At 39.0% G+C, this 24,321-nt stretch overlaps 1 protein-coding gene across 2 annotated transcripts in view; it reads right to left on the bottom strand.

Annotated features, from left to right (window-relative positions):
* The window catches only part of NYAP2 (neuronal tyrosine-phosphorylated phosphoinositide-3-kinase adaptor 2), a 250,148-nt gene that overhangs the window by 22,457 nt on the left and 203,370 nt on the right, over positions 1 to 24,321 (bottom strand). For both annotated transcript variants that reach the window (XM_081052852.1, XM_081052851.1), the window contains one exon: positions 23,275 to 23,378. In XM_081052852.1, the coding sequence (XP_080908978.1) occupies positions 23,275 to 23,378 (104 nt within the window). The remainder of the gene's footprint in view (positions 1 to 23,274; positions 23,379 to 24,321) is intronic.

The raw sequence follows: 24,321 nt of genomic DNA, 5'->3' as shown, positions 1-24,321 counted from the left end.
CTTTCGTTTCTTCTCCCTACTGCAACTTCTATTCCTATGGCTCCTCACACCTGCCAGTAAAAAGATAATTCTAGTAGGCTAATTCATACATTACTCATGAAAAACCTTATAATTTTTCATGTCTATACTCTGGACCACAGTGGGAAATAATAAAGAGTCTATATTTCTTAATTATTTTATTTTTCTTGGAATATCTTTCTCAAGGCGAATATTTTCATAAACTTTTTCTGATATCAACATAAATGGTTGTCTAAGGTGGTTCAGAAAGCAGAGTTCTCATGTTCAAGATCATACCTACCATGACTAGATGGTTTGCCTCTTTCAATGAGCTTCCAAAGATCAATGAGAAATACAGGATGTTTCCCTGTAGTACTAATGGTAAGTGGGGTGCTGAAAATGATATTAACCATGACAAACATACATCGAGCACATATAAAGTGCAAGGTGCTCTTCCATATGTTTTAAACATGCTAACTTCTTTACTCCTTGCACCAATCTTATAAGGTCAATAGCACGACGCCCATTTCATAGAAAAACAACTCAGGCTCTGAGAAACATGACCCAAATCACTGAGCAAATATGTAGGTGAGACTAGAATGTGAACTCAGATTAACTTCACAGCCCCCATTTTTAAGTCTTGTACTATGTTCTTGGGGTAGTTGTGTGAATGCAATGAGATGACAAATAGTTCATATTGTGTATCTATCACTGTTCCTAGAAAGTAGCACGAGACTGATAAATATTCATTTTATTTTTTCATACTGTTTCACAGATTAAATAACTGAGCTCAGAAAAGTTAAATAACTTGCCCGATGACACATTGCCTGGGAACGGAATAGGCAGGTCTAACTCCAACATCTGCAAAGTTGTGCAGCTTCTGTCTGAATGTCATTGGCAAGTCCTAAGATTTTAGGCACTTCAGGGATCACACCACCTGCCTTGTTACCATCAGTGCTACCACGATTTATGCATTTACATCTACAATAATTATGTACTGAGGACCTACTACCTTGCAGTTATGCAGGAGCTGAATTCTGACTGTGTGTCTCTCAGGAAAAACAAAGTACTTAATATGTGAAGCTTTCTGTTCCCCCCACCCCTCACCAGTCAGCCTGAGACAGCATTTTCAATGCAAGGCTCAGATGTTCTCAAGAATGACAGAGCCACAGGTTGGGAGGGGCCCAAGTCTGTCCAACGATTGGGAATAGCCATCAACCAGGAACATCCATATTGGATTTATGTGGCTAAGAAATATTTTTAGAAAAACATTAAAATTTTGGTTGTATCTGTTACAGTAGCTCTCTTATACACCTAACTCATACCCAATTACAAATGTAAAAAGCAAACAAGGTGTGAGGAGGGATATTGCTACTGGACAACTTGTGTTCTGACTTATAGCCAGATCTAGGGTGAGATAGATTAGAATACTTTCCAACAATTTATATCCTATCGTTAAAAAGATGTCTATGGAGGGAGGCATATCTAATTATGGAAATGTGATAAAATATCAGTGGTCAGATGATGTCTTTACGGCACTTTTTATGAATGTGTGTGTTCAGAATTACAAAACACACCCAGTCTTTTAACATCCGTCCATTTCCAGTTTTCAGGCAACAGAATTGCATTGGAGGGGGCACTGGGGAAGTTGTGAATGGTTTCAGCTTTTCATTTTATAAAATAGAAACACTAGTTTTTACTATAATTTGATTATGTGGAGTCTATGAAATCTATCATATCCTTATAATAGTTATATAAATATACGATTCTATCTCTGTTATTTAAAGATTTATGTTCACCATAAAATTCCTTAAATAAAAGAAAAATGAACTTCTTGAGAAAATTAAGCACTAGAACTCTAGAATGCAAGTTATTGCTAGTGGAATAATGCAGGAAGTGATGCCAGAGTTGGCATTAATATTAAGATAGACTCTTAAGGGTGAATTGTAAACCCTCCTTGCTGATGGAAGAAAGCTGGAGGATCAACTTCACACCCGTGCAGCAGAATCGAGAGCTGTTACCATAGTTCTAAACTTGAACAACACTTTATTCTCTGCTAGAGATGTCTTTCGTTAGTTAACAAAGAAGAGACCTCTTTTGTCAAACTTCCTAAAAACAATTTGTAGAAGTCTCCATTAACATTCTGCCGGGAAGCAGTGGAGCTCACGAGTGGCCCGTGCTGACCAATCCAAACGCTCAGTGAGTGTGTGGGAGGGACTTAACAAGGGAAAAGCCCCAGAGGTAAACGGAACGTCACAATATTTAAACGCTGTGCTAACGGCCTTGTAGATCATCTCATCTCCACTTATATTTACTAAAATAGTTCATGTGTCTACATTAAAGGTCAGGAAACTGAGATTTCAGAGCTAGGTGGTGAAAAACAGGCAGTCTGAAGGCAAGGCTGGGTGAATCTACAACCTACCATCTTTCTACCACCAGAGGATTCTCTCAAATTAGAAGAAAGATAAAAGTCGATAATAAAATAGATTTGAAAAAGGAATTAAAACCATTATAAACTCCACTCTGAAAATGAAAATGTACTATTAATGTGTTTGCAACGTTTAAATATCATTTTAAGTTACATTATGTGGTAAATAGTATGACTTTAATTCAATATAATCGTATCAAATGCTCTAATGAACATTATAAACAAAATTATAAAACACACCAAGGCACTCTCTGTATCATACATTATAATTAGCACAAGACATCTCACTTACTAGTTTTATTTTTTTCCTAGGACCGTGATTTCAAATTATACAGTGTTATTCATATTTTCTTTTCCACACTTTTTTTTCTGAAATAAAGTACTTGCTTTTTTTAAAAGCATTCCTCAAAAATGAGAACATGCCGCCTACAGCAATTTGTAATTATGTCCATACTTGTTAAGCGATGTTTTTCCCTGAATATACTTGCCAAGTTTCTCATACAATATATTTAATATCTTTCTGGAATAGGAATAAAATAATTTATTCATTGTCCTTCGAGGATTGAGAAATCATAACAAAACTGATGATGTTGTCAAACCCATTTTATCATAAATTACCATTATCCTCTACTCTTTAGGACTATAATTACAGCTCATCTTAATTACTACCATTTTTCAGATAAGGCACCTGAGTCAGAGAGGTTAAACCATTTGTCCACAGAACTCAGCAAGAACATAACTGAGCTAGGATTAAACCCAGAGATTCTGCACATCTGCACATTTACATGCAATCTCACCATGGTCATGACTGATGCATTTCATAAATTAGTATATCCCTGCTGGGGTTACTCTCACATCTTATCATGCAATTCAAAAATATATAATATTCTCAAAGAAACAAATGGTCTTTAATTTTTACTCTCTTAATAAAACCATACAAATTGAAGGAAAGGTTGTCTCTTTCTCATGAAATTTTAGAAAAAGGTCCTAAAGAACTTGACTCCGAAAATGGAAGCCAGTAATTTGTTCTAAGTTTTGAGAAGAGTAATTGAAACCCTTTCACCATTTGTAAACAATGAGTAATGAAAATCATTAATGTAGTCTATGGGGGTTGTAAAAAAAATTATATCATGTTAAATGATTTGAGAAGCTAGTAATGGGTAATAATTCATTTTACTATAGAAATTAAGAATCTCATCATTTCTGTCCTTTTAACACATAAGACTAGTTTTGCCCCTCTCTTTGCTAAAACATCATGTACTCTAAAATCAGTATGTTATTAGAAATATAACTTCCAGATTATATCCCTTGTTTCAGTTTTCTGAACCTCAGTGACCCCTGTGTCCTGAGCAAGCGTCAGCAAATCTTCAGGACACTCCCACTGGGACCAAATATAACCTCTGGTTCTCTCTCAATATACTGCTCCCGGGAGAACCTGCAAGGAGATAAGTTTTGGGATATGGGATGTAACATATGTTCCACTTCTCAACTGACTAATGGCAAATATGGAGGGACTTCCTCACCTCAGATAGAGAAAGGAGAAAATTCAATAGAACAATGACAGGTCAGGGGTCATGACCATAGGATGATGCTTCTGGACTAAGGGCAGCTTTCCATCTGTCCCTGCTCTAATTCACTTTGCACATCTCTAGTTTCTTCAAGAATCACTATCACACCATAACTCATGGCTGCCCTCTGCATGCTTATTAGATACAGCTCTAAGGGGTAGATATGAACACAAATATTTCTTGCCAATTGTTCCATATGTACTAACCCTCACCCAATCCCCAACAAAGCTTCTAGATAAAGGGAAATAAACTTCTGAGAGGGACTTATAAACTTTCAGACTCTTTTTAATGTTAACTTCACAAAGCATCTCATTCGCAAACACCAGAAAACAGCCCTTCTTAACACGGCATGTCAGAACGATTCTTAAACCTCAAATTGACGTACCACCACCTAATATATATTCAAAGTCCCAAACTCCATGCAAGTTACACTCTCTTCAAGGAACTGTCTCCTCGTCAAATTCTTGCTAGGAAAAATGGAAGTGTTTCATCTGCTTTTGCTTCTTTTCTCTACCCAGCGACCCTCAGAACGCAAAGCTTATTACTGAAGCTCAACTGGACCCACTTCGGGAGAGCTAAGACACTAAGCTTCGGGCTTTACCTGACTTCCTCAGCCTTGAACCGGACCTCTGCTCATCCACACAGCACATCTGTGAGCTTCAACCCAGTTTGGTTCAGCAACAAAGCTCCTGCTTTGTCATTATCCCCAAGATTCAGGGGGAATAGGGGACGGTGGGGAGTGAGAACAGAGATGGCAGGGGATTCCTTTGGCATGTTCGCCCTCCCTGACAAATAATGAATGTGTAGGAGGTTATATTGCCCGTGTCCCAAACTGTCCTTGTTTCACCACATCCCATGTCTCAAAGGAGAATGAGCTCTCTGACTATCCCACATGTCTACTAATTGCTCACAAGGATCAGAATTCTAGTACCCAAAAGGTCACATGACCATAGCATAAGACATTAATTTGATCCACTAACGCACATATCTCCTATCACTGACTGGAAAAAGTGTCCCTTGCTATTGATTCATGGTAATAAACCAAGGTTCATGTTTAGTTTTTTAAAGAAATGGTTATGAATAGTACAAAAAATATTACAAAAATTGATGCTAATCCAGATCTCTGTTATTCCAAAACATATACAAAATTTTTTCGATTATTATTTGATGTTCCCAAAATGACTGTTCAAAGACTACAGTAGGATTTTTAGGAAAAACACAGAAAGCATTTTCCGGGGAAAGGCTAAACTAAGTCAATAGCGCCCCTTTGTGGTAATAGGAGGAAATATACACTATAATTAAGACCATTATTTTATGTCTTAAAAATTCCTATAGAATTATTTTTATAAAGGCCTACAAACGCATCTACGGTCATTTCCTTGCCTTCAGGTAGAGCCACACTAGGATCAGCTCCCCAATTTGGGAATGTGCTGTGGTTTTAAAAGTCTCCAAAGAGAAGATTTCATGACCTTTCCAGCAAAACGTTCCAGATTTCAAACTCTCAGGTCTAATAAAAATACTTTACACACCAGCATGCACCTATTTCCTCTAGTTAAACCTGCCTCTTTTGCTGAGATGAGAACCAGATGGTCTTTATCCTTTATTCCTTGGCGTCTGTGTATATTGTTAAGGGCACAGAGAGGGAACCATAGAAAGAGTGTATGAAACGGACTTGGTCAGAGGAACTCGAGGCGTATCCATAAATCCTTCCAAAATTGGACCCGCAAGTACTAGGCCTACTGTACAGAGCAGAAGCTCTGCGTTGATGGGCCAGAGTGTGCAAAGTAAAGATGTTCATTTGAAGTGTGCTTCCCTCCTAAGGTGAATCTCTGTATCGTCTGACCTTCATACACTTTCCCACCAACCTCACCCTTCTCACAGGTGATGCTCAAACTGGTTTCAACAAGAGATTTTTTTAAATAATAATGTCTATTCATTTAATCTTTGCACATCATCAGACTATGGGACAGAACTAAAATTTATCCTTATTTTTATTTTTGTTTTTAAAGTCTAACATAATCATACCTTTTCTATATTACTGAACTGAAGGTTACTTTACATTTTCCCCATTTAACACTTTAAATACTAATGAAGCTTTAATTTTTTTTTTCATTATTCACTTTAGTATTTGCCAATGAATTTTAAAGTATAGACCACACTGAGTTCTGCTCAGTACATTCCCAGATACCTGTTTTTGTAGGGTTGACATGATAAGATTGTTTTGATTTTTTTTTTTTTTTACTAAATATACTATTTTCACTAAATGAATAGTAGGAATAGTAATCATACTATTTTATTATAACTGTTACTTTGGGTAATTAATAATGTCGGCTTCTGATTATGTCTCTAGATAGGGTTTGTTTTTATAATCCAGTGTAAAGATTAGCTTTGCCCGTATTTTTTTTTCCTGGGGGGGGGAGTTTTTAAAGGATGAATGAAATATAATGATATCTTATTTGTGGTAGGTAAACATGTAATCTCAAGAGTTATTCCGGGGAACTTTAATTTTAAAACAACACCATAAAACAAATGCCAAATTCACATTTCATAATGACTTTTGATCTTTTCTCTAAAAAGGAAAAGTCAGGTTCCCAGAGAGTAGTGATAATTAACACCCATTCCAGAAGTGCATGTACTATGTTTTATGATTTCAGGTACATAATATAAATTGTAAACAAACAATTGCCTGTTTTTGTGTAAAACCTCACTATAAATTAAATAGAGGCCATCACTCATTTGTCGTTTGTTGGTATTATATTTATACTTGTCCTTAATCTTATGCGGTAAAGTCTGCAGTCAGTACATATTCAATCTATTTCTATTTTAACCTAAAATTATGAAACAAAAAAGGGGGACACCAGTTGGGACATCACGGCTTTGTTTTTCCTTATTCATTCCTAGGTAAGCAGTACCCAGCACTGAACTAGGTAACTGTTAGATTTCTAGTCCTCTTCCCCCCTCTAGTGGTGATGAACGGTATAAACGCTTGCAGCAGGTGTTGGCCCTAAAATATCCTAAGGATCGCCGCTGAGGCATACAAAGAAAGAACACTAAATCTAGAGTGACTAGAAAGGGGTTCAAATCCCAGATCACGCCATTTCTATGTGAACTTGAGACTTCACTTGATCTTTGTTTTTCATTTTTTTAAATCAGGAATAGAGTAATGATTATGATTTGAAAGATATTGGACACGAAAAAATGTTAAGTCGAATCTATTTAGAAACTGATGAAACAGAATTAGATATGATGGGGGAACTGACCTAAAAAATGGTGGCCCAAGCAAAGAAAGAAGTCGCCAGCCTAAGCTCCAGCCCACTTCCACGTAACGCCCTCCAAGCCACAGCCCCAGCCAATCACCAGACGACACCTACCCTTTCCCTGACTCAAGAAAGTCCCCAACCCATAAAAACCTGCTCAAAACCTTGCTAGGGGCTCAGTCTTTGGGAAAGATCCCGCTGAGCCCGCCAGTGTAATAAAGCTGACCTTCCTATCTCTCTGAGTGCCGCTTGGGTTCTTTCTGGTCCTGGTATCCGTAACAGATATTGTTCTCTTTTTTGAAAGAAAATTCAAGAGCCATAATATCTTTACTGAATTCGTTTGATCCTGTGGTGGAGAGACTATCAGACAGCCTCCAAGGGCCTTCCTTCTGGGTATTTCAAGTGGAAATAGACCCAAGTGATTCTGGACTCTGAAATTTTCAGTATCTTGAAAAATCAATGAGGCTGAGAAATAGGATGAAAAGAGATTAAGACAAAAACTATAGGAATTAAATGTAAGACACGGTCTTTGATTGGATCCCAGGTTGGGATGAGGCATTGTATTGGAGCCCTTGTAGAGATTTGAAAATGGACTTCATGAGACCAAAGTGTATATAGAATCATTATAATTTACTGGACTGCATTTTAGTGTAATTTTTAAAAAGAATGTCCTTGGGCTTAGGAGATATATTTTTAAATATTTAGAGATAAAGTGCCATGTTTAAAATATACCTGCCTGTGCATGCACGTGTGTGTATATGCACGCACGTGTGTGTGTGTGTGTGTGTGTGTGTGTGTGTGTGTTTATAAGTATACAGTATGCTATATCTCCAACTTCAACTTTCTGTCACTGGAAAATTTTCAAAATAAAAAAATATGAAACAAATGAAAGCTCTTAGATATTTTACTAGTCAAAGAATTCATGTGGGTTTACATTTCTTTTGTGTAATGCTAATTGTCCAGGAAAGGGCCTTCATTTACAGTAATCCCCACCTTCATCTGAGATGATCTCAGGTAGTGTTTGACTTACAAAGAAACAGCTCCTCAGCAAATTTCTGTTGCATATTTCAGTTGGTTCACTTTTCCTATTTGTAAAATGGGAATAATAATAATGATCATGTTTATGGTACCTAATTCTCCAGGAACTTGACCATTTATAATTTTCTTCCGATTTTTTCCACCTCAACACTGTTAACAACTACTGTAATGCTAATGTGTTTGCTTTTCTGTCCAAATTGCATGGTTTTAGACTCCCCACTCCTTTGTGAATCGTTCTACCTCTGCCTGTAATGGCCTTCCATCCTCTTCTGTTAAACATTGGCTAAATGTCACTTCCTTGTCTATAAGAGCATGCTTGACCACCTTCAGTAATATCCCTCAAAACTTACAGAGTTAATCTCTCTGTCTTCTTTGTACTCTCCTCTTAATTACACTAACTGCAAGTGTGTGTGTGTGTGTGTGTGTGTCTTTTACTAGGCTGAAAATTCCTTTGAACTCAAGGATTTTGTATATATCATTGAGCACCTATCCGAAATCTGGTGCTTATCTGGTGGATATTGAAAGTTTTTTGAGTGAATGTATGAAAGCAACTTACAGATTCTAAAGTACAAATGCTAAATATTGCAAAATGTCAATGGCAGTTCCACATTTAGTTATGTGGACAGTTACACATGTTAGTTAATATTGCAAAATGTCAATGACAGTTACACGTTAGCTATTATTATTTGGTTGGTGGTGCAAGAGGTGGTAAGCCACACAGAGGCATAGGACACAAAGGTTGGATCATGTTGTGTGAAGTAAGTGATTTCAGAGCATGGAGGCTTTGGAAAAAGAAGGATAAGATAAAATAGCCCAAAATTCATTTTAGCGACACTATCTTTTTTTGCGCAGCCCCCAGGTGACTGTTTGCAGAGCTGAGGCAGGTAAAGTTATCAAATTGCTCTTAGAAAGTTTGCACCTAGCCACATCCTCCATTGACTCTTGTTTCCTCAGGCCCAGCTACACCACCCAAAGCCCCTGGGAGCAGCTAGGAGGGAGGGGCAAGTGATGGACAGGAAGAAGAGGGAAGGAAAGACAAGGCCTCTGTCCTCTACGGCATTTCCTTCCATCTTTAAGGTGAATATTAAAATATGTCACTCCTGCTGGGACCTATATTATTATCTACCCCTACTTTTATTTTTAATTTATTGTTTGTTAGTTTCAGGTGTACCAAGCAACATAATAGTTAGACATTTAAACCCCTCATAAAGTGATAACCCCCCCAAGCTACTACTCCTCTGACATCTTATATAGCTGTTACAATACCATCGACTGTCTTCCCTATGCTGTACTCCACATCCCGTGACTATGTATACCTATATAGTTAGTTATAGTTGACTTATTCCACTTCAGCTTCAGGTGCACAGCGCATTGGTCAGGCATCTACACCGTCTATGACATGATCCCCCTGATAAGGCCAGCGTCCTATCCCTCCTTTTAAAGGTAGGAAAAGATGAAATGCTGCCCTCTTCTGTCAGCTTTGGCAAATCTTCACACAGTTCATTATACAGTTAATAGGTTGTGTTCAGTCTCCTTCCTGTGACTCATTTTGAGGAAGGCCTGGAAGCAGATAGACTTTCTTTTAATACAATATACTGTAGTAGCAAATAGCTCTTTGTCACTGAGAGTTTTCACACTTTTTAAATTTTTTTTTTGCCTTTGTATTTAAATTTGGCTACGGGTGTAGTGTTAGAAATTCTGTGGGCGTGTAATCAGAATTGAGTCACTCAAGAGACAAGTTCTCCTGTATTTAGGGCACCTGCCCAACAAATCTGGGGCAAAACAATAGAAAAAGAGAGAGAAAGCAAGAGAGAAAAACGAAGTGTTCAGCGTCAATAGCCGTAGGCCAAATTACGTAAAGAGAACATCTAAATGAAGTTAAGCAGTATACATACAGAATGTGATATCGTGATGTATAACAAGAAACACGTATTTGGTCTTCTCCCCCATTTCCTGCACAGAGCTCCTAAAACCCTTGGAAATTTCTGTGCTGAGAGCTAGGTATAAAAAGTGTCTTTTGTTATGTCAGTGGAGTGACTTTTGGAAAGTACCTAAGGATGGGGGCTGGTTGCCGAAGGAGACAACCATTGTGATTACAGGATGGGTACTTTCAGCTGACCTCATGAGAAAGGAGAGGGGCCAGAGATTGAATTCAATCACCAACAGTCAACGAGCTAATCAATAATGCCTGTGTAATGAAGCTGACATTGAAACGCAAATGGACTGGGTTGGAAGAGCTTCCTGGTTGGTGAATATGTGGAGATCCAGGGAGAGTGGAGCCCTTAGAGGGCACAGAAGCCCCAGGCCCCTTCTCCATACCTTGCCCTATTCATCTCTTCCATCTGGCTGCTCCTGAATTATAATAAACTGGTGATCTAGGAAATAAAATGTTCTCTGAGTTCTGTGAGCCACCCTAGCCGATAAACTAAACCCGAGGATAGAGTCCCGGGAATCTCTGATTTGTAGCCATTTGGTCAGAAGCACAGATGATAACCTGGGTTTTGGACTAGCATCTGAAGTGGGGACAGTCTTATGGGACGGAGCCCTTAACCTGTGGGATCAGGTGCCAGCTCCAGGTAGGCAGTGTCAGAATTGAGTGAAATTGTCAGACACCCAGGTGGAGAGTTGCTTGGTGGTGTGGGGAGAAAACCTCACACATATCAGAATCTGAATGTGGTTGTGTCAGACTACTGAGGTTATGTGAGCTTCATGTTATTTTAGAAGATATAATTATACATTGAACTATTTATGGGGAGAGGGCTTCATAATCACTTCTGTTAGGGACTGACTGCAAAGGTCTTAATTTGCTCCAACGCCAGTTTATGTTCTGTCCTAAGTATATTCCTGCACCATTAAAGTTTATCTTTCTAAAGTGGTCCCCATGATACAGTATTTCTCTTCCTGTTAATAAAGCTGCTTAAAAACAACATCCGTTTTGAGGAATGTGTTTAATAGACATTTCCCTTTCAGGGTGAATTGCAGTCATCGTGTTTCCTTTCTCAGTGGCACCTGCATTTCAATTCTCTCCTCTAACATTTATCTCTCATGTTCCACCAACAGTAAAATTAGTTAATTAACTGGCTGGGGTGGGCACACGTGATGGCTGCGTGCACAGCCCCCTGTCAGGAGCCCAAGTGCTTCTGCAAATTCTTATAACAGTTTTACAATAAGATGCTTATCTGTTTCCACCTTGAGCATTAACTAAATTATTCATTCTATATGCACTAAGACAACTAGAGATTTCCAAGATGAAAATACACATCCCAGCCCTCAAAGAACCTACAATCGAATGCAAACATTTATAGTTTAACGTCAAAAGAGATGCTCCTTAGAAAAAAAAATTTAAAAAGGGGTTCCACGGTCTAATATATTTGAGAAGCGTGACATGTTATATCCTCCTCTTTGCAATTTTCAATACATTTCTGTAAATAAAAAACTCTGAGAGTAAAGGGACTGATCTAACCTGCCCTGTCCCCAGACTACTTTTCTGGGTAGCAGAACAGAGGATAACATCCCTCTGACAATGTTCTCCTTTAATACAAAAATAAGATGATTTACTGTTATGTGCAGTAAGTACAAAACACAGAGGAGGTAGGCAGAAGGGAGATGTGCCTGGAGGGTTGGGGTGGCCTCACAGATGGGGGGAACACATTTGATCCTAGACTTGAAGGATGAATGGTAGTTTGTCAGGATCCCAGAACTAAGAAGCGTGTTCCAAAAAGAAGTGACTGTTTCGCAAATCTTGGCGGCATCCCTGGGGGATTTGAAAGTGAGAAAGAACCAAGGAGGGTATGTGGGAACTCACGAGGTGTAGCAGATGTAGGGTGCTGGCTAGTGAAGCTGAACAGGAAGGCCAGGGCCAGACCACACAGGCCTTGAAATCCAAGCTTCTTCCCTCCTGCAGGCAATGGCCAGACTTACAGAATTTTGCCTGGATATATAAACACTGGTCACTGTCTTGTTGGTGTGGAGGACATCTGGGGACAAAGTGAGAGCTTGTAGACTGGACTGGGGAAAAAGGGTGAGGGACCCTGAGCCTATCGTCAAACTTCATGCTTATCTTGCAAGACACATTTGGGTCTGAGGGAAACCATACCCTAACGCTGTTGGAGAGGCCCCAACTGCCCTCTCTTCTGCTCTCCAGCCCTTGGTTTGTTTTGTGTCCCCAAAGGCACCAAGATTCTTAGAGGTGAGACACAGTGACCTATGCGTCATCATTCAAACAAAACTTCTTTTGTAAAGAGCCTAGGTGTTAAATAAACAAATCACTGACAATAAGCATTTCAACATCCTATTTAAAGTGTACTCTTATATTCATTATTTCATTTCCTGTGGATGTAGAAATCCAAAGTCCTGGAAATCCCAGGAGGCCCCGGGGAAAGCGACCACAAATGTGCTTCCAATGTAAGACTTTTCTAACAGGTTCCTGTTCATTGTTTAAGTTCACAGCCCACAAGTGACAGCACACATTGGGTGTCTGTCTTCCTAGGTTGTATCTTGAATGATAATGTATCTTTGGCTCTTGGCTTCTCCAGAAGAAGCCTCTCCCCCTTTCATATGCAAAGGTGACTGGGCTGGGTGAGATTACTCCTGACACTTTTTGGTCCTTCAAAAAACTTCCCCATTTTCTGCGGAAGGAAGTCATTAAATGCAGCATTCCAAATACCGTCCCTGTCAAAACAGCTTACAACTAGGGATTATGAACTAGCTCTAATGCAGCCTTTACTTTAGAAAACAAAGGCTTTGAAGTGACAGCATGGTAGTTCTTTGTCCCCTTTAGAGTGTCTGTTCATAGGATGGCTGTGGAAGCCCAGGAGTCCGATACATCTTGGTGAACACATTATTTGTCTTTTGTGTGTTGTGGGTTAAATCTACACTGGTACTCTAGAAGCTGATATTAACGTGTACATGTGTAGGAGGGGGTGTGTTTATTTCAGAATGTGGAAGAGTTAGATGCACTCAAGTGTTTATGTTCTCACCCATGTACACATACATGTGTATACATACACGTGTACACACACACACACACACACACACACCCGCGTGGCTGATTTCTCACAACACTAATCCCCAGTCTACAAGAGAATGATACAATCAATGAGTGACATCTAGTTTCTTCCCAGAAGTTACCTTCCCAACCCATCTCACCCTTAGAGACTCTGATCTTGGGTGGTACTTGCTCAACTGAAGTCTTAGTTGAACTTGACCCTCTGCTATGTAACTTTTAATCTAGAAAAGTGAAAAGGCAAGACCTAAAAAGTCAAAGACTACTAAATGGATGAATGAAAGTGAAGGAAGGTGAGTTTTAAGAAGAGAACAAATTCAGAGAGACACCTGTTTCTGGTAGAAAATAAAGCAGAGGTTTAGTAGGTAGAAACACTGGTTCATGTCACATACCACTTACTAGTTATAAGACAGATTACAAACGCTCTGGCCTCAGTTTTTTTCTCAGTGAAATGGGGGAAATATCATCTACTGCATATCTAAGCTGTGAAAATAAAATTAGATAACATAATATTATGAACACTGTGCCAAGCACACAAGCCCTCAACTAAAGCCATGTCAGAAATCTACTTTATTTGAAGAAGTTGCTTCAACCTAAAGGATATTTATTTGTAGCACAAAGCAGAGAGAGCATGATTTGTAGAACAGGTGAGCTGGGTGGAGAAACTAAAGATCTCTCGTACTTCTTGAGTAAGACTCTCATAGTGTGGATGTAGTTTTTCATTCTGAGTGGAGTGGAGTGCAACTCTGTGCCAATAGTAACATGATAGAAGCATTTCTTCCTAATCCACGTGCGACTGAAGTGGAAGGTAAATTTACTCACTCATTAGGGAGACTGCTCTTTTCAGGAAAGAAGCAATATGCTTTAAACACGTTAATGGCAAACAAAAGCAACCAAGAAGAAATGTTTCCATTCAGCCAGTCAAGGTTTCTCTGCTAGTTTTCTTTTCAGTTTGCAAAACAGGGAGAACGAGCTTTCCTGAAGCCTCAGGTTGGATTTAGGGAATCACAAGACACAGAGGATGTCATAAATCCTAATGAAAGTAGCTGCATCAAATCATGAATAATGTGAAACATTCAGAGATCACTAGCTCTGAATATAAAAAGGTATATTCAAAAGTTAGATAACCTAAAGTTGCAAGAATAAAGTAATGAAAAAGATCCAAAAACAAATATTATCAAAAACATTTGTCCTGCGTTTGTGTAACCGTTGTGCTTCTAATCCCAAACAGCATACCGTTTCAAACTGTCATAGAGCCATTTTGTTAGATTGATTTCTTTTTAAAACCCAAGTACAGATTGCAAAGCGCACTTCACACGCTAGGTGGCGCTATGTGTCCACCTAATGTTATGCTACCTCCCCAACGGCCAGCCCCACTGGGAACTTAACGTTGGTTTTGAATATTTACAGCCTATGATGGGGAAGGTTTCTAGGAAGTGGACTTCTGCTAATAATTGTCATCAGAACACGACCATTGCATTTATCTCTCAAATGGACTTATCAATATGTAATCCTTTAATGCTCCTTCAGTAGCTATCTGTGTACAACTCAAACAAGAGCTGCAGCAATAAATTGATAACTTGTCCTCTAGACTTTGAGGCAAAGTTCACTTTCAACAATCCTGACATTGGGAATGAATCTAACCGCTAAATATTTTCAACTGCCTCCCAAATTTTCTATTTCTAATTGTTTAACTAAAAATTGACATGGGATTGCAAACTTCAAAAATCTGCTTGAACACACATGGAATGAACTGTGGCAGTAAGTGGAGTTAAAATCTTCAGCTTCACTTTCTCAGACACATCCATATTATTGTTAGTTTAGTAAACTAGACCACTCCTGGCATTTGCAAAGAAATAAATGAGGGCTCAAAAGATTTGTAATAGTATGTATTCCATTGACTGTGACTTTGCTTCAGAAACACAAAACAATGCCAGCTGATACCCTTATATTGTCACCCATTCACTTGGCAAAACTGAGTGTTGTTAAAATTTATAACAATTTATAACGCATTATTCTTAATACTTTATTAAAGTGAAAAACAAAAACAAAATAACAATATGATGAGGTATAAAATCATACTGGACATTCTTGTGGGTAAATCCATGTACGTATCAGAAGGCAAGGCATTTAAAACGGAGGCTTGGGGAAGCTTTAAGTCAATGAGGAATTTGTCAACAAATGTATCCTGTGTCTCCACATCTTTTGTCCTGACCCTAGTGGATCATAGATTCCTCTGCAGCCTTAACATTTCATCATGTCCATTCGTACTTTAATGCAAATAGGAGAGTGAGGAGTATTAGGGAGCAGGTGGCATTTCTGAAATGATACCATTAGTTGACTACTACTCACATTTCTTCCAAGCCACACATGAGACGGACAAGGGAAGAATAAATGCCAGATACAGAATCCCTATTATGGTAAATAACTGAATATCTAATTTCCTATTTGAAGAAGAAGAAATAATGAGTATCATCATATCAAGTGTACAAAGGAGAGCGTGGGGGAAACCAATCTGTCACAGATGATGGGAAGAAGGAGATACACTGTCTAGAGAATTTAAAGTCAATAACAAAACAGACTAAAAATCTGACTGCCTTTTATCATTACCATGGGCTAGCAGTTCCATACAAGGTCAGCGATACTGGGTGGATGAAACCATGCCTCCGTGCCCAAGCCCTTTGGAGTACCACTGAACAGAATGACTCTCCCACTTAGGATTTTCCAGCCAAGCAGGCAAGTTGAACTTTTGGAAAAAGGAAAAGCGAGAAGGGAAAGAAGAAGAAACTGTGATTTTTCTAGCAGATTATGTCTCTCTGGGACTTTAGGTATTTATATGTTATCTCATCCATCCCCAACAACCATGCAAGGCAGATAACACTGTCCCCATTTTACAGATAGGAAAACAGACTCTGAAGAATTGAACAATGTACTTCAAGGTCACACAGCTTTTAACTGGTGGAGTCAGGTTGCTAATAGAAATCTTACTTCCTCTAAATCTCAAGTTTTTATCTGGCTGAGTAGTTAAAATTAGACTGACATTTAATAGGTATAACACTTGGACAAACTAAGTAACATCACTTTAGTGTCCTCAGCTGTAAGGTAGGGCAATGACAGTTCCCATGAGGTGGGGCTGTAGAGCACACACCTGTAGTGATGTAGGGAAGCTCTTAGCAGGGGCCAGCACACACTAGGCACATCAAAGATGACAATAAAGGACACGTGGTTTTCATCATGCAGACTTCATCTAAGAACCCCACAGACCTTTTTATCCCTTCCATGTATATAGTGCTGGCCTATATACTTAAGCGACTCCACACTTTTACCTGTAACCATGGCAAAGTTGACAATTGTCATGCTGAGGAGAGGGACACACACAGATTTGGAGATGACAACAAAGTCAAATGGAGGACACCTCATGGTCCATTTGCCCCCATCCCCACTCCTATTTGTCAGTTGGTCCAAGACTTCTTAGAGAACATTCTCTTGTTCATTACCCTCTGTCTCCTACTTCAAGGGGATAAATGGTAAGATTACTGGGAGGGGGATTGGAATGAGGGCAAAGGGATCGGTCTGTTCAGTTTAATTCTAGTCAGTGCTGGAGTTATTGAGAGACTGGTCATGTGGCTATTGGCCTTTAAAAGGTGATCCCAAATATTCTGCCACTTGAAATATACAAGCACACGATGCCTAAATAATATGTCAGAACGTCTCAGCCCTTCCTGTAGTCAGTTGTAAAAAGCAATCTGGGTTTCTGAATTCTTTGTATGAAAGTGCAAATCAAATAGTGCCCCCATTTCATTACACATATTACTGGATTGGGCTGCTATTTAAAAGCAGTAACAATCTCATTTCTTCTTTAAATACAACACTAATTATAGAGAGTCCCACAAAATACTAAAGCCTACATGTTTGTGAAACAATTGGACAGGACTGTTGAGACACGCATAAGATAAGCTTTCTGTCTGTTCACTTGTTTGTTTGTTTGGCACTTGCATTATTTTAATGTGACTATGCCATAATGCATGGCAATAAATCAATATAACTCCTGACGTTCCTATTTGTAACATGAATGTATTCTATATTACACAGGGCTAGATCCAATCTCTTCAGTAAATATGATTTTAACAAATAACTATAATTTATTTGTAACATAATCTTTGTTAACATGACACTTTGTTTTACAACTGGAAGGTTAAACCCTTCCCCAAAAAGGTTTCCCCAAAAGGGTAAAGCATTCCCCAAAGTGATGCTGACACTGTGTTGTGAATTTAATGGGGTTTTCATGTCCCCCTTTGGGATGTTACATGCTTGGACATGGATGTCAGTTTAACTTGTATGCTGAATGAAACAGATAGGAGTCATTTTAAAATCTATTGCATAGCCCAGAGAAAGCTCTGTGGTGGTGATGGCAAGCTGTGTTAAGGCAGTGAGGTCAGCTTTTGCTGATTGGCTATATGTTCTCTTTCTTCTCCCCCCGCCCCCATTTCCATCATATGATGTAACTCTGAGCATATGATCAAATCAGCTGTGTAAAGATTCAAATGCCATGCAGACCATTCTCTCACTGCAGGTCTGAGAGGAAGACCTGGAATATCACGAGGTCTGAGCAACGGCAAAAAGCTTTGCCCAACTCAAACAAGAGACAGTAGAAAAGGGGCCCCTTCACCACATTAACTCAAGGTGGCGCATGCTCCCCAACCACACGTTCTTTCCTCTTCCTAGCACTTTTCTCCCTCCACCACAAAACCTTACCTTCTGGATAGAAAGTGTTTAAAAATGTACATACAACTGACCACATGAAGTCTCATAATACATACAGATTCTAGATGTACAGGATTTAGGGATGGAATAAACCATGCATGGTCTTGCCAAAACAAGTCCTATTTATGTCAAGGGTAACACGGGAATTCTAAAGAGAACATGCTGTTGAAGCTTCTCTGTTCTTAATATTGGTTTCATTTTTCTACTTGATCTGATGCATTGATGGTGAAATTAACAACGAACACAGCCTGCAAGGTTACATTATTCAGAGTTGTGGGCTGGCACCAGGTAGATGACATTCAAATTCCGGCCTACATCCTTGTTTGAGTATTTATGTTATTATACTCAGTCTCCCTTGGACTTGAACCTTCCTCATGCTCTCTAGGCTCCTACAAGTTTTATGTGCAAATATCCAGACTATCTAGGAAGTTAAATGACAGCCCAGAAATTTTCTCAATGCTTTACAGCAGAGCATTACTAATGCTGGGGATAAATCAAATCACCTCACTGCTTTAGAGGTATTAAGGACTCAGGAAAGGGACAAAATCAGATTGTGTGAGAAAAACATTGCTTTCAAGGCTACATAGAGAGGGATATTTATGGAGAGAGATATTTAGTAAGTCAGCAAAAGGTCACTGAGTGTCACACACTGTGCTGGACGCTGAACGTGTGCCTCTACACTGGGAAAGCCCTTGTCACAGAATCCATCTAAATCCTCCATCTTAGTCTTTCATATGTACTGATCCTACATCTCTATCTTTGGATGATTGATCTTTCTTTCTTTTTGAGGTAGCAAAAATAAAAATAAAAACTATTTTGATATCAGGCATGTCCAGAAGAACACTGGACACGCGTCCAACTATGGACACCCTAACACATTCTTTCAGGAAAGCTGGCCAGATGCTGGCATGCAGACATAGCTCTGGAGCCTACAGAAAGAGTGGGTTCTGCCCTGCAGGCACCCAGGCAGACCCTCATCACACCCCAGCACTGTCATCAAGCTGAGGGGGATGTTAGGAGCGAGTCTAGAATGCAGCCATCAAAAGAAATCGACATTTGAGAAATAACCTGAAGGGTCAAGTTGAAAGGAACTGGGCTTGTTCACCCAGGTAACAGCTTGTAAGTACCCAGAAGGGACCAGCCTGGGAGAGGTCCATTGTGGTAAGAGGTAGTTCTCATGACACAGAGGGAACATGGAGCAAGAGATAATGGCTTCGAAGGTGATATTTACGTTTCTAAAGCGATTTGGGTCTCTCAGACTTCAGAACGTATGTCCAAAGGAAATTACAGAAGGCCTTTTTCTCTCCCCTTCCCCAAATCAAGGGTAAACAGAGATCGTCCAGTTTCAAATGATAAAGAAGCTTCAGGGAGAAGGGGAGGGAGGTTTCAGTCCAACACTTAGGTCATTATTACCTCAGGGATTCCCTGATTCAACGTGGGGAGCTGTTATTTTAAAAATGAGAAGTATGTGTGTTTGTGAATGATCGTGTGTGGGAGCACGTATGTATGTGTATGAGTTAGTGTGTATGAGTGAGCATTAGTGTCTAGGGTGAGTGTATAAGTGTGTGTGTGTTTGTGTGTGTGTGTAATAGACAAGGTAGCTCTCATTTCCTTCCTTCCCAGAAAAACAAACACAAACATTTTTTTGGCAACATTTCTCCAAGGAGAGCTGGCCCGCATCCTAGAGATTTCACTCATGAAGGAAAGCATGGCTGTCAAGGTCACGGGCATTAGTTGCTAGTCCATCACTTGCTACAGTGAGATTATGGATGGTGCCACCCTCAGTGGAATGGGGGTCAATGCAGAGGGAAAGGGTGGGGAGTCACAGGACCATCACCTGCTGTCTATAAGAGAACTCACACTTCTTTCTTTACTATAGAAGAAAAAAAGAGAATTGTGCATGTGCTCCAAGTTCAATATATGACTTCTATACAGTTTTACCAATCAAGAAAAGAAAATAGCTTTCTTGTGGCAGGCACAGAAGTTCAGCCTAATTTCCAAAGATTTGTGTTATGACAAATGCCAAAATATGCAGCTGCATTGCAACAAAATTCTAAGGAAATGTCACTTCTCCCTAATTGCCCCTGTCTACTTTATTTATTCAAGAGTGAATTAATAAAGAGCAAAGTCTGTTTTCCATCTCTCTGAGTTGTATTATTTCAGAGAAGATTATGAGGATGGAGCAACCCACAAAAGCTGTAGAACTCACACTTCTTTCCCATTGTCTCATACATAATAGGAAGATCTGGTCAGATGATTAGCGATTTCCACAAGTCTTGTGCCTGCTGTAGTTGCCCGAAGCCAAAACAGATTGCAAAGCCAAGCACACATGACCTCAACCTTTGCTCATACGTAAATGGCATCAGGCACTATGCGCCCGAGATGCCTCTGAGGGTCAGTCAGTAATGACTGTCCCTGGATTCTTTGGGGGAGGTCACTGGCCTAGGCTCCTGGGGGTGAGGGTCAGTCCTTTGGGCCACCTCTGTGCATCTCTGCTGAAGTAACGTCAAACATTTCCACTTACTCCTCCTGTACACTTCTTAGAATGCTCCAACCATGACACAAAGAGATAAGGGGAAACCTTGAACTGAAAAGAGATAAGAGGTGAACAATCTGAAGGAAAACACAGTTCCTCCTCTGTGAGCAGTCACCACTGTGGCTGAAATGGCGCAGGCTTCTTAAAGCTATAGAGTCCTCAGCAGATCAGCACCACGGGAATTACTTTAGGGGTTAGTGATTGCTTTTGTTTGTTTTACATAGATCATAGCGTTTGCCAATGATGCACTAGTAAGAAGTCTATTAATCTGCTATTAAACATTCTGAGTTTTAGCAATTACTGGGAATCCTGGTGTTTGAAAAACCTGCTTAAAAAATGACCAGGGTGGTTGCTTGTTTGTCTGATAATACCAGGTGCCCTAGATCCTGTTGGTGTAGGAATATTCACTCTTAGATTCAACATGTTTAACTATCTTTCACCATTGCCTTGGGTTACTGAGCAAAGGACAGTGTCATCCTGGTAGTAACTTCAAGAGACATCTCAGATACGCGCATGGGAATTAGGTGAGAAAAGGATCTTCAATAAGTACTCATTGACTTTAGTTTAAAGAGAAATCATAGGAATGGAAAGCAAGTTTTTTTTATGAACCTTCTTAGTTCCAGGATACAGGGCTACGTGAATTCTACAACCCGCCACAAGCCACAGGAGAGAGAAGCAGAGGCCAAGTGACAGCCCTGACAACCCATCTACAATACGACCATGTGCCAGAATTTCTGCTGTCCAGAGCGAAAACTAGCAGTGTATAAGCAACGTGAGGCGCTTTCTCATGTTGCTCTAATTTGCAGAATGAAGAGCTTCCCATCAAGCAAGAGTTGATAATGCAAAGGCACAAAGATTGCATCTTGTTTCTGTTCTGGAAGTTTATCCCAGGAACCTGCTTTCACTGAGAGTTAAAGGGGCTTAGGATGAAAACTGTAAATTTAACCAGGAAACAAAACAAAAAAAACAAGAACACAGAATCTCTCTGTGATACTGAGGGTGATGTAATAGCAAGACACATGAACTTGGAGAATTGATTTATGTATTAAGGCAATCCTCTGCTAGTGAGCTAAAAGTCTCTCCTTTCTGTATCTAATTTTCTAAATGTTAAAAATTAGTAAATGCAGTATTTTTAGAAAAGTTTTCGTCAACTAAGATGGCAATTTATCTTAGCTTAATTGAGTTATTTATTAATTCATTGTCTTAGTGTTTCCACTTTCTTTTCTACCCCAAAAGTGTTTGAGCTAGACACATTTAGTTATGAAAGCATTTAACATTTTAAATTACGACACAAAAAATTCTCGATGACACTCGAGATGCCCCTGAGATGAGCCTCTCATCTCTTGTGTTTGTAGATATCTCATGCATTCATAAATCAAATCCTGTGCATATTTGAGCCAGACCAAATTACTAGAAAAGGACCATTTCCCACATTATAAAAAAATGTAATTATTCTGCTTAGTTATGTTTTTAAAATAGCTTGACATTTTAAATAATTGATGAATATGTAATTTGCTAATCAGCAATGGGCAGTTTCCATGGAGGTATCGTCCCTAGTTTTACTAATTTATTGTCTCAGAAGCGTTTTACGAATGCAAAGATTAAAGCTGGGAAACAGAGGGAAACCACTCCAATATGACGTCGTCCTATTTAACATCCATAATACTTAACAGTAATAACAATTAAGCGTCATAAATGAAGTTGAGATCTTGAATTCCTATTGGGTGAGTTATAGATAGATGGTTATATATAGTGATTTTTCCCCATTTTAAATTCCCCGTATATACCATGGATCCAAATGAACATCAGAGCGACATATACTGGGAAAGACTAAATGATATTTTCGCTTATGCCTTTATTTTTTGTGTCTTCTCCAGGTGATAATAGAGATCTCATTTACCATGCATGAACACTTACATCTCCTTTCTGAGAACATTTCTGATATTGTTGGTATAGGAGAGAAAAGTGATTTATTTATCTAAAGATTACCTTATCAATCTACAGTTTTGGGTAAATATCTAGAGTATCTGGTCTGTCAATTTGTCTTTATGGCCTAAGAAAGAAGACTAGCTGCCATGTTCAATCCAAATGAGTTGGTATATGGATATTTATAAGGATATCAATATCACACAGTCATACAATCATGCTCCAAGCTAAATAAAAATGAAAGTAAAATGACCACAAATGTTACAGTATAATAGGATAAAATCTAAAAGATATGTACAAATCCATTGACAACACCTGTGCATGTGTTGTGGACAAAACATTTAAAAGGAAATCTACATAAAACAAAGTAGATAAATTTATCAAATGTTGATAAATTTTCAGAGACAGTATCAAAGTACACAAAACATGAAAGAGAGAAAGAAGTTTTCAAAATAATTGTTAAGCCAATACATCTAGTACAGGTTTACTACATTTATATTACAGAATGATGAAAACCAGAGACACAAAAGATTTGGTAACAACAAAAAAAGTTTCACCAATCACAGAGAAGAAAGACTTTCCTTTTGGAATGAAACACAGATGGCCACAACTCATCCCCCCCCAACCCAAACACACAGAGAAAAGTAAAAGCAAACGCAAAACTTGTCTACTGGCAACACAGGACAGACAGGTGGGAAGCGTTTGGTATGTTGCATCACAGGAAGTCAATCACGATTGGCTAACGATGATGGTACCTGGCTCTGTTGCAGGTCACTGGCTTGCCTGAGAGGAGTCACAGACTGAGGCGGCACACCTGATGTAGAAGCAGACCGGCCTAGTTTGCAGCTCACTTTTGGTTCTGTGGACAAGGTGGAGAGAAAAACTGTTAGTTGAATAAAGTAGGCAGTGATGGAAACAGCGTGCAGACTCCTGGTTTGTTTTGCGATGTCCTCTTTCAATACACCAAAATACTTCTGACGTTTGTTAATCATTGGCAGGTGATGAAGCAATTTCATAACAGTTGACTCTAAAACAGGGATTTATTTGAAGATGAGCTCCTGGGAATAAAGAAGAAATTCCTCGAAGAACAAGGCCTGTTCCCTTGCACATTTTACCCCATTTAGGCTAGTTTCTATTGCGTGATTACTGAAGCAACAACACCCCATTAGGGGAAAAAGCAAGTGACATGATGATTTTCAGTGCTTTATTTTCAGCTTTGGTCCATAAGACTCCTATCTCCTAAAATCTCTTTTTCACTCTCTCCAATTTTTTCTTTCCTTCCTCCCTCCCTCCCTCCCTTCTTCCTCTTTTATCCTCTCATTCTTCCGTTTTCTTTCTAATTTTGAAGTCTATATCATTATGCTAGTGCTGACTACTTAGTTATGTTTTCAATGTAACATTCTCTAACTTATATCAGTTTGTTTGAAATTTTATAATCATCTTCTAAGACTTTTGTACTATTTCATAATAATAGTATTTTTCAAAACTAAGAAGTATTCCCCTAACTCTTCCTCTATTTAAGGAGGGAGAGTTTGCTCTCAAACCAAATTTGCTGCCTAAGCCACTGAAAGGATAGTTTGGAGATTAGAATTTGGGATGGAAAGAGTTCTTTTAATTTAAGAAATATATAATTTATGGTATACAGAGAATGCTGATTTTCAGATATATCTAAAGCTATTTGATAAAGTAAAGGAAAAGGAGGCATCAAAAGCAAAACTGACATCTCTGCTTTTATCACATTTTTATTGGGTGTTAGATATTGAGTGCCTGGTACATCCCAGTTTCCGTTTGAGCTACACTTA

This window comes from Rhinolophus hipposideros (genome assembly GCF_964194185.1).
Source record: "Rhinolophus hipposideros genome assembly, chromosome: 6".
NCBI classification, from domain to species: domain Eukaryota; kingdom Metazoa; phylum Chordata; class Mammalia; order Chiroptera; family Rhinolophidae; genus Rhinolophus; species Rhinolophus hipposideros.
This window is presented reverse-complemented; position numbering and strand designations above follow the sequence as displayed.